We start from the raw sequence: 11,865 nt of genomic DNA, 5'->3' as shown, positions 1-11,865 counted from the left end.
TGGATAGCTAATGCAATCGTGGCCAACTTGGTACCTTCCAGAAGTTTTGGACTACAACTCCCATCAGTCCCAGCCAGCATGGCCACTGGGCAGGAATGATGGGAGCTGTAGTCCATAAAATCTGGAGGACACTATGTTGGCTACCTCTAGACTAATGCAATTTTAGGCTGTATTAAAATCGCCATAGTTCCTAGGTCGTGGGAAACAATCATGCCACTTTGTTCCACGCTAATTAGATCGCCTCCCCGTAACCATAAAATAGCATGAAGCAAGTTGTAAATAATTTGATTTATTGGAAAATATCAGAGGCACTCTCATGCAGTTAGTTGATACTATGCTGAGAGGGTTGGTTTTTACATGGAAAAGTCACTGATTGCATGGTTTTGAATGGCTGGCCTATTATAGGTAGAATCGTAGGAGCTGGATCCTAGGAACCATGAGTCTTCCCATCTTCTCCTTCCTGCTGCCTCCTCCATAAACGCACACACCAGAAAGCCTCTCCGGAGAGAAGGAACCCTCCTGAACTACGTAGCTGGGGAGGCTGCAGCTGCTGGTGGTGGTGAGCACCTGTGGCCCCTTCCCTTGTGTGAGCAGAAATTTCTTTCCACTTGCAGAGGGTTGGATCCAAGCTATTATATGTCGTTGTGAAAATACAAAGCTCCTTCTGTTATTTTCTCAGCAAGCAATCAGCTATGCTTTATTTGTGCTATTATTCCCCAACAAGCAGAAGGGGGTGGGGACTTTGGTAAGCCATCTTCTTTCTCTCAGCATAGAGATGGGAAAACGTCTGCAAATAAACTAGTGGAACTGGTGACAGGCGAAAAGCTTTAAAAGTTCTAATCTTCAAGAACCGTAGAGACAGTAGTGTTGTTAACTTCACTGGTGCACGAGGCAGAAGTTGGTGGTGCGCTCTTGTCGTTGGTGGCCGCTCTTCCGCCTACGATTTCTTCTGTGTTTCTTAAAGGTTTCAGCAAGATAATGTAACATTTCGGCACAAATATGCAGCCCAGCAAACCAAAGCTGGAAGCCAGGATGGCGAAGATCTCCACGGCCACTTTGAACTTCCCTCGCGTGCTTAAATAAGCAGGCACAAATGATATCCATACGATGAAGAAGACCAGCATCCCGAAGGTGACGAACTTGGCTTCATTAAAGTTATTGGGCAGCTTGCGAGCCACAAAGGCCGTGAGGAAGCTCAGGATAGCGAGGAAGACGTCAAAGCCAAACATGACACACAAGTACAGGATGGAGCCTTCGTTGCATTCATAAATGATTTTTGTGATGGAGAACTGGGTGTTCTTGTACATGCGAGGAGGATTCAGGATCAGGTAGGCACAGACGATGCCCACTTGGGTAAGGACAGAGTTGAGGACAATGATCTTTTGGCAAATCGGCTTCACCAACATCCGCGCTTTCTCAGCAACCTTTGAGTTCATGGCCAGCTGTGTCAGGCAGAGCGTCACTGTCTTTCCCAGGACACAAGACAGGCAGACGGAAAAACCCAAGGCTAAGGTCACCTGCCGGGACATGCAGGACCAGTCTTCTGGCTTACCAATGAAGAGGATAGAAGTCATCAAGGTTCCGACAAGAGAAAACTGAATGAGGAAGCTCAGCTCCCGGTCGTTGGCTTTCACGAGAGCTGTGTTCCTAAACTTGATATATACGCCAGTCACTGACAGGACGACGAGAGCCCCAAACACAGACAGCGCAATCAATGTCATCCCTAAAGCATCTTCGTAAGCCAAGTACTCCACCTCCTTAAGCACACATTTATTTCTCTCCTTGTTGGACCAGTAATCTTCCTCACAGCCTGTGCATTCCCTTGCATCTGGAGAAGAAACCAGAAACTAATTGTTTTAAAAAATGCCATAGGGGAGCCTCAAGCCCTCTTCAGACCTCTCTCTCTATCTGGCTCTTGGAATTCTCCCAGGCCACCCCCCTCTCTGCCCCTGTTTCACACCCTATGCCTGAGTGGAATGTGCCCTCTACTAATGCCTGGATAGCTCAGTTGATTAGAGCGTGGTGCTGATAATGCCAAGGTTGCAGGTTTGATCCCTGTGTGGGACAACTGCATATTCCTGCATTGCAGGGGGTTGGACCAGATGATCCTCAGGGTCCCTTCCAACTCTATGATTCTGGTGCCTTTTTTACTTGTCTGGATGGAGAATACAGAAAGGTGAGTGTATGTAAAAGGTAAAATGTGCCTTAGTTTTCCTTCTGATTATTGTCCCGAATGGTTCAAAATGTACCCATGAACGCAGGATGCATTTTTCTCACTACTAAGCAACCCCAGAGAGTTTGTCACACGTTACAAATTAGAGGGTAGTCTTCCAGGTTAAGGGTGGGTCATAGTCAAAGACTATTAGGGTAACCAGGATCTACTGTGTGGCATTCACTAGGGACCTGTGATCATGAACAGCAAACTGAAATCCAAGAAGTGACTGATTACCAGTTCTAATGAGCACTAGCCACTGCTGTAGAGTTAATGACGAGGCAACCAGGAGATATGGGCAATCACAAGCAAAGCCACCCCTTAACTAGTTGTAAGCAGCAAGGCAGGCAGGTGGGTACAGGCTGAGGACAGGCTGAGGTTGGGGAGGGGCCCCATTCACCCTCCATTCAGCCTCCAGTGACTGATGACAAGATCGCTCAGCAGCCCTAAAAACAAACTCAACAGCTATAGGAGCGGAAAGATTGAAACTGAAGGCACATGGGACCCAGAGTGACATAGTGGTTAGAGTACCATCTTAGGAGAGGGGCGGCCCTAGTTCAAGTCCCCACTCAGCTATGGTGTATTTTAATATATGTGGTTCTAAGGTGACCTGCAGCAGTTTAATATCTTACAACTATAACAGCCATTCTCAACCTTGGTTTCCCCACACGTTGTTGGACTACAACTCTCATCATCCATGACCACCAGTCCTGCTGGCTAGGGAAGATGGGAGTTATAATTCAACAATGTCTGGGGACCCAAGTCTGAGAAAGGTCAACCTATAACATTAATAGTGCGGTTCTATACATATATACTCAGAAGTCAGCCTATATCCAAGAAGTTAGAGAAACTGCTTGCGTCTAGCACTGTCTTTGTGAAAGTATTCCCTCCTGCAGCAAATGTGTGCACCATCGAAAACACCAGGGGTGTTTTAGGCACACTCAGAGTAAGCCCACTTAAATCAATGAACTTAAGACCATTTGTCTGAAGGGGTCCAATCTGATTACGACAGTTGGATCTCACCCAAGGATTTCCCCTCTTCAGAACTATTGTTTCTTCCCCCACTCCAATATACACATTCTAGCAGATGCAATTCATTCAATCAATTGATAAAAGCACCTTTGATTCGTTGTCCAGAATTTCCTTAACTGTGCAAGCATAACTGTATTTTAAAAGAAAGCATAATGCCATCACCATCAACTTTGTGGTGCCAGCCATGACCCTTGCCACCTTTCAGGCAAAATTTTGATAGAAAGTGTCTGCTATAAATTAAGATCAAAGGATAAGGGGAAAATTTTTAAAAACATTAAATATAAGTGTGTGTGTGTGTGTGTGTGTGTGTGTGTCCAAAAAGAAATCCAAAAGAAAAAGCTCTATGGCCTACTTAGAAGTCCTCCCCCCATGATCCTTTCCATTTCTTCAGCTCAGAGTTTCCATGTAATTAAAGCACACAGTACTGTTCTATAGGGCACTAAAGCATGAATGAAAGGTGTGGATGCACACTTGGCAGCTGTTGGTGCTACTGCCTGAATCATGCTCATGCAGACATTCAGTACTCAAGTACAAAAAAGGCCAATGAGAATTAGACCTCAGATAGTCTCTTGCCAAGTGACAGACTTCCTTTATTCACTATCCTCTCAATCTGTCCTATTCAATCTTCAGCTCATACTCTCTTCCTCCCTATTCCAATGAAGCCTCTGAAGAAAAAGGAAGGAAAGAGAAACTACAATTGTAGTGGAATATAGGATTCCAGTTTGAACCAATGCAAGACTTGGACTTGAGTTAATTTTCAGCTCTCTAGAGTCTACGCCAAGGATGGGGAGCCACCCCCCCCCAAAAAAAGCTGTTAGACTTCAGCTTCCCCCAGGCAGCATGGCCAATGCTGAGGGATGGTGGTGGTCCATTGACATCTAGAAGGTCTCAGGTTCCCCATCCTGGGTCTAGACAAATGTCCTCTTTTCCCCCATTGGCTAAAATGCTGATAGGCATCCATACCTGTTATATTACTGATCTGTCCTTCGGCACACCTTATACAATCATAACAGCATGAGGGCTTTCCTTGCAGGATCCCCTTCCGATAACCAGGTTGGCAGTTCAGATTGCATGTAGAGCGTGGACGCTGAAAGGCACAGAAAAGACCTATTATTTCTCCTATGTATCTGTTTTTGCCATGCAACAAGGAGGTGACTATTGTGGCTGTTATATTTCCCCCTCCTCAGTGACTTGGAATGATGCTAGGCCTTTCGTGGAGATACAAAATGGCAGGCTGCCCACAACAGTTGCTGCTAATGCTGAAATCTTTGACGGTGGGGGGAGGGAGGAAATGAGAAGTCATGCTGATGCCATTGCTAATGGACACCCTCAAAAAACTGTTGGGGGATTTCTCCTGCCCTTGGAGAATCCCTCAGGATACAAAAATGGTGGAGAACTTGGGAGGCCATTTTTACTCAGCTACAATCACATCCATGTGTCCTGAGTTCATTAGGTGCCTAGCAATGCACCTGACTGAGAGCCTTGTTAGGTAGCTCTCAAGGAGATTCTCAACCAGGAACATTGCTAGGCACCTTTTGGACCTGGGACACAGGTCCATGAGACAAAGGTGCATGCCAATTAATACATATCAGTAAAGGTAAAGGTACCCCTGACCATTGGGTCCAGTCGTCCACAACTCTGGGGTTGCGGTGCTCATCTCGCTCTATAGGCTGAGGGAGCCGGTGTTTGTCTGCAGACAGCTTCCAGATCATGTGGCCAGCATGACTAAGCCGCTTCTGGCAAACTATAGCAGTGCACAGAAACACCGTTTACCTTCCCGCCAGAGTGGTACCTATTTATCTACTTGCACTTTGATGTGCTTTTGAACTGCTAGGTGGGCAGGAGCTGGGACCAAACAATGGGAGCTCACCTCGTTGCACGGATTCGAACCGCCGACCTTCTGATCGGCAAGTCCTAGGCTCAGTGGTTTAGAACACAGCACCACCCACATCCCTAATACATATTGGTACCATTGAACAAATTTAAATGGTGGGTAGTTGTGTGGTCTCATTGGCATTGCACCTTGCAGTGAGCCCAGTTGTCTTGTGAGCAATAATAATAATAATAATAGTAATAAAGGAAGGGTGCCTTACCACTTCCCCTGCTCTCTGCAAGACTTTAGAGCAGCAGCTAAGTATGATAAGTAGTAATATATGCAATATATGTGCACAGTCAAGTTCTGCAAGGCAGTTTGGATTGGGAAATATAGAAATCTGCTTTATGTTGACTAGGGTTGCCATATGTCCTCTTTTTTCAGGATATGTCCTCCTTTCCAGGATAAAAATTTCTGTCCGGGTGGATTTTTAAAATTTGGCAAAATGACAGGGGGGGTTGTTTTTTGTTTTACACTAGCCCAAGAAAAATATTCTAGTGCATTGGTCTCAGATCTAAGGCACCCAGCTAAGCTAGTCTGCAGCAGAGAATCACGACAGAGCAGCATCTTAACTAGTTACACACTGTATAAATCCCGTCTCTTGTGGCTGAACTAAAAGGACACTGGCTCAGCTACAAGATCTTGGAGGAGGAGTCTGGGAGGGCAAGAGTTAACACCCCCCCTGCCCTTAAGTAGAGTCCCGTACATGTTTAACAATTTAATAAATTGTTCTGTTCACAAAATTGTGAGCATACTTACATTCACAAAGATGTGAACATGAGCCCAAATACTTTCATGTGGCAAGTGAGGGAGCAATATGTATTATTATGATGTTGTAGTTGTTGAACGTTTAGAATATTGCTACTAGAATATATAACAGCTTCTATAGCCTACATATGGTAGGGGTATTTAAAATTAGAGCCGTCAAAGCGATCCATAGTTAAAAGTGGAAGTTGGCAAACGTGTTCCCTTTCTTGCTCTTCAAAATATGGCAACCCTAATACTGAGTCAAACCATTGGCCCAACTAAACTCAGTTTTGTCCACACTGGCAAAAAGAAGAATGGCAGGTGAAAAAATTTGTATATGCAGAACTCGCAAAATTGACAGGGAGAATTCGGAACCAAACAACACACCAGTTCAGTTAAGAATGGGATAATTACAAAGCACAGTGGTACCTCGGTTTGAGAACAGTCCTGTTTACGAATGATTTGGTTTAAGAACTCTGCAAAACCAGAAGTAGTGTCCCGGTTTGAGAACTTTACCTCAGTCTAAGAATGGAATCCGAATGGTGGAAGGGCACCGGTAGCAGGAGGTCTCATTAGAGAAGCACTCCTCGGTTTAAGAACGGTATTGGTTTAAGAATGGACTTCCGGAATGGATTAAGTTCGTAAACTGAGGTACCACTGTAAACTTAATAGAACATTGTTCCCATATGAAACCTTTAACATGCTTTGACTCACTCTTGCAATATAATATGGTGTAAAGAAAACAGACAATATATCTTAAGTTAATTGTTATAACAAATGCAGGTGTTGAGAAAATGAGGGACCCACGCTGAGAGAGACGGAAGTCTTAAAGGATGGAAGAACCTTATTTTATGTACAGTGGTACCTCGGGTTACATACGCTTCAGGTTACATTCGCTTCAGGTTACAAACTCCGCTAACCCAGAAATAGTGCTTCAGGTTAAGAACTTTGCTTCAGGTTGAGAACAGAAATCGTGCTCTGGCGGCACGGCGGCAGCAGGAGGTCCCATTAGCTAAAGTGGTGCTTCAGGTTAAGAACAGTTTCAGGTTAAGAATGGACCTCCGGAAAGAATTAAGTACTTAACCCGAGGTACCACTGTATATGTAACATTTATTTCATAGTAACATTTTACTTTTTATATAATATATTTTTGTTAACAGATGGGTGGCATATTTTCTTTTTAATTTTGTTATATATATGGGGGGGGGGGTTGTTCACACTGGCAGCATTGCCAACACCAAAACCAGGGCTTGAACCTGACACCTTCATCATGCAAAGCAAGTGCTCTACCACTGAACTATGGTACGTCCAACAAAATGTGTGTGTGTGTTTGCTTGTGTAGACACTTGAAAAGCCTATTCAAAGGAGGTGTGGAAAGAGGGCATTATGTCTCCATCGAAGACATTTTGGGACTTTTATAGCCAGAATCTTCCAGGGCAAGATAACAAGTCATTGCAGGCTCCTTGTTGCTGCAGATGCCACAAGAACAAGCCCTAACATGACACTTCCTCACTTGTGGTTTGAAAACAGTAGCCAGAATCTATAGCACTGTGGTGTTAATCTAGAAGGAAAGGGCATGTGAGAGTAGAATGAAGTTTGTTTTATCAAGGGACACAGATAGATGTGACACTGGTTATGGAAGATCTGTCGGTGAATTTACTGCAGTTGTTTTTAATTGAAATAGCAGCTGGGGGGGGGGGAGAGAATCACACAGGGACAGTGATGGCATGCTGGTGTTTGCCCTTCTTCTCCTGGCTGTTTTCCGAATGAACATCCTGGCCCCAGCTGCTATTTGCCCCCTGGAGGAGGAAACTCAGAGGTAACCACAGGTATTCTGAAAATCTCACACAATCTGCTCACGGACTTCCAGCTGTCAGGCCCTGTTGCACATGCAACTCTGGCTGTCAGGCAGTGCTGGCTCTGGATTTCCAACAACAGCAGTGAAAATGAGCCCCATGGCTAGCATGGGATGTGAGCCTGGATCCGAACCCAATATTGTGCATACTAGGTAGGATTGAGCCCCTTTTATTCTTGTTCCTCAAAGAGCAATCGTTAGACTTGTTTTAAAATTAGGGTTACTACAAACAGCCAGATTGCTTATAACAAACAAACTTTACAAACAGACAGACAAACAAACAAAAAGAGACAGGTGGAAATCCCACCAGTTGCCACATGGACTCTCAAGGGAAATCATATAAATTCTTCTGAAATTCACTTTATGTCCATTGGGGTTGTCAATCTTAGAAGGAAATATGAGAAAACCACTGAAGATGTGAAAAGTCTATAAACTACTGAATGGAACCATACATATAAGAATAGTATGGTCAAGGGAATACTGTAAACAACTATCTGACTTTTGGAAGACATCCAAAGGCAGCCCTGTTTTAATGTTTGGTGTTTCATTGTGTTTTTACTATTCTGTTGGGAGGTGCCCAGAGTGGCTGGGTGGGGTACCCAGATGGGTGGGGTACAAATAATAAATTATTCTTATTCTTATTATTCCTGTGAAATTTGTGTGAGTTGTAGTAGCATGGATGGTTAAACTAGAACAGTGGTCCACAAACTTTTATGGCCCACCACCTTCTTGGTTCCATAAGGTCATTCCCAGTGCCCCCTACTCTATAAAAAGCATTATTCAGAATAGTGATTTGTATGACCCAATAAAGAAGATAACACATTAAAATTCAAAACAGTAACAGTTAATTTCACATTTAACATATTTGAAATCCAATTAAAACGATTTAGCTTAATTAATTCAACCAAAGTGATGAACTTCATCCACCGATACCAGCTTTCCCCCTGCCACCCACTTGCTTCTTAGCAACCCCCCTCCCAGGTAATTCCACACCCCCAGGGGGTGGCACCACCCATTTTGGAAATGACTGAACTAGAGGAAGGCATAGAAAATGCAATTCACTTACTGCTCCTGCTGGATTATTCCAAAATATTGAGTCGTTCTGGATATGAAATTCCATATCGTTTTCCGTCGTCATGTTAAATGTTCCAACAGGCACAAAGGCAACTTCGCCATTCTCACCTTTTTGCCAGTTTAGAATGTCATATGAAGTATACACATCTCCCTTATCATCTATGTGTACGTCCTCTCCAAGAACCGAAAATGTCATTCTATTCTTCATGTAGTACATTAGCTACAAATCAGGAGACAAAAGTAAGGATGTGTCAAATTTTCATCCAGACTGGATGAATGTAATACTCTGAGCAAGGGGCTGAACACTTCAGCTTCTGTAAAATCCAGGCGCCAGAATTCTTGGATATGTGTGCCTGTGGGATGGGGAGGCAAGTAGGGTTCGAATCAGTGGCCCTGTGGTTACCAATTCATTTCCAGGCTCAGTATCAAATATTAGTACTACTACTGTTTTGAAAGGGTTGCGGGTGGCGCTGTGGGTTAAACCACAGAGCCTAGGACTTGCCGATCAGAAGGTCAGCGGTTCCAATCCCCCATGATGGGGTGAGCTCCCGTTGCTCAGTCCCAGCTCCTGCCAACCTAGCAGTTCAAAAGCACGTCAAAGTGCAGTTCAAAAGCACGTCAAAGGACTTGCCGATCAGAAGGTCAGCGGTTCCAATCCCCCATGATGGGGTGAGCTCCCGTTGCTCAGTCCTAGCTCCTGCCAACCTAGCAGTTCAAAAGCACGTCAAAGTGCAAGTAGATAAATAGGTACCGCTCCGGCGGGAAGGTAAAACAGCGTTTCTGTGCGATGCTCTGGTTCTTCAGAAGTGGCTTAGTCATGCTGGCCACATGACCCGGAAGCTGTACGCCAGCTCCCTCGGCCAATAAAGCGAGATGAGCGCCGCAACTCCAGAGTCGGCCACAACTGGACCTAATGGTCAGGGATCCCTTTACCTTTACCTACTGTTTTGAAAGGTTTAGGATAAAAGTGGGGAACCTGTGACCATCCCTCTCCCCACCCCCAGCCCCCAAAAAGAAGAAGTTTCTGGACAATAGCTCCCATCATGCCTAGCCATGACCCTGCTCACATGAACTGCTGGGAATTTCAGTAAATAAATACAAAAATCAGGAAGGTATCTGTTTTTCATCCCTGGCTTCGGGTCAGGTTATTGAAGTGCCCCGCCCCACCCCACCCCACCCCATATTTGCACTGTGATGCCACACACTCTTAAGAGATCCTCTCCGTTCTTGGATATTTGCAGAACATTGACTAAATGTTTTCTGTCTGTATTTGGCTTCAAGACTATGTGAGTCAACTGTTTTTCAGGATGACTTGTCCTGCCAGAGCAGGTATGCACCAGCACATCCACCTGGTTCTGTTGCTACTGTTGAACAGAAAGCTGGCATTTCCCCCCATTGCATCAGGTTTGTTGGCTTCGTCCCTCTATAAAGAGCTCGTTAACTATTTGCAACCTCAAGGATTAGCTACTGTGGTGGCACTCCACGGGAGATGCTCTTGAAAACGCATTGGGAGATTAAGCTAGGGCAGGGCGGCACATGGTCCTGTATACCTGAAGGAGCGTCTCCACACCCATCGTTCTGCCCGGACACTGAGATCCAGCGCCGAGGGCCTTCTGACAGTTCTCTCATTGCAAGAAGTGAGGTTACAGGGAACCAGACAGAGGGCCTTCTCAGTAGTGGCTCCCACCCTGTGGAACACCCTCCCTTCAGATGTGAAGGAAATAAGCAGCTATCTTCTCTTTAAAAGACATCTGAAGGCAGCCCTGCTGGGAAGTTTTTAATATTTAACGCTGTATTGTTTTTAACACTTGATTGGAAGCCGCCCAGAGTGGCTGGGGAAACTCAGCCAGATGGGCGGGGTATAAATAATAAATTATTATTATATTCTTATTGGTGGCCATTTCAGCACTGAGGTTCCTGTTTTAAACCTCCTCCATGGCCAAAGACTGACAGAAAGCACCTTTCCCCATATGGTAAGGTCATCTTTGAGAATCCTGATCCAGGTTCTTCCCTATGGGGCTTTTTCAGCGATTGCCCCAGCTTTTGGAAATGCCATAGATATTCTTTTGTGTCCTTCTGATCTGATTTTTTAGGCTCTTCTGTTTATAACAGGGCCTGTAAGACAGAACTGTTCCACCAGGCCTTTGGCCAAGGCACAGTCTGACCCCCTCCTTTGGTAATCCTCACAGAACTCTAGCCCAATGGTTGCCATTAATTTGATTTTGAATTGATTTTAGAATGAATTGATTTTAGAATGCTGTGTTTCTTTTATTGTTGTTAGCTGCTCTGAGCCCGGCTTCGGCTGGGGAGGGCAGGATATAAATAAATTTATTATTATTATTATTATTATTATTATTATTATTATTATTATTATTGACTTTCAATACACAGGCAAACTTAGGTGTTCTATCAAAGGAAGTCGCCCCATTTGTACAAGGAGTTTTGTTTGCAAAATGGGGTTTCCCTTCCCTCTCCTTTCTCCATGCACCCCCTCCAATCTGCTCCAGAAGGTTCAGGCAAGCCCCAGAACAGATTTGGGAGGTGGAGGGAAGTGGTAGGGATACCTTTTTTTTTTACCAGGTGCACCAGGTGGTGGGGGCTTAGGGGTCTTCAGGGCCCCCCCACTTTTCAAGGAGGGAGCTAGGCTCCCCCAAAATCCTGTGGTCCCACTCCTCCACCCCACTGATATTGCATGGGGGGGAGGAGGCAGAATGTGGAGCCCAGCGGCCCTGCTCCACCTCCACCTTCCGGCTAATATCACACGGGCAAGAGGAAGCTGACCCAGAGCCCAGCTCCGTGCTTCACATTCCCCACCCAGCACACAAGCGCCAGCATCACAGTGGCAGGATGTCCCTGTGACCCAGCCCACTAGGTAGGGGCGGGACACGTCACGTGACGTGCCATGTGACATGCCCCCGCAATGGGGGGGGCAAGTCTTTGCCCTTGTTTGTTGCTGAGCCATTAAGTCATTGTGCAAATGGGACACCTTCCTTGAATACAGTCCTTAATCTATGAATGACGTCTTCTGTGTCCCAGGCAATATTACTCGCTTGCTTTCTGTGTTCTTATTAG

The 11,865-nt window shown here is 45.2% G+C and overlaps 1 protein-coding gene across 3 annotated transcripts in view; it reads right to left on the bottom strand.

Annotated features, from left to right (window-relative positions):
• Nucleotides 1-270: 270 nt before the first annotated feature.
• Nucleotides 271-11,865, bottom strand: part of LOC310844754 (vomeronasal type-2 receptor 1-like) — a 29,590-nt gene continuing 17,995 nt past the window's right edge. For all 3 annotated transcript variants that reach the window (XM_083739275.1, XM_083739274.1, XM_083739276.1), the window contains 3 exons: nucleotides 8,786-9,013; nucleotides 4,208-4,331; nucleotides 271-1,828 (listed from right to left, as the gene is read on the bottom strand). In XM_083739275.1, the coding sequence (XP_083595401.1) occupies nucleotides 837-1,828; nucleotides 4,208-4,331; nucleotides 8,786-9,013 (1,344 nt within the window). In that variant the 3' untranslated portion in view covers nucleotides 271-836. The remainder of the gene's footprint in view (nucleotides 1,829-4,207; nucleotides 4,332-8,785; nucleotides 9,014-11,865) is intronic.

This window comes from Podarcis gaigeae (genome assembly GCF_964106915.1).
Source record: "Podarcis gaigeae genome assembly, chromosome: 5".
Classification (NCBI taxonomy): domain Eukaryota; kingdom Metazoa; phylum Chordata; class Lepidosauria; order Squamata; family Lacertidae; genus Podarcis; species Podarcis gaigeae.
This window is presented reverse-complemented; position numbering and strand designations above follow the sequence as displayed.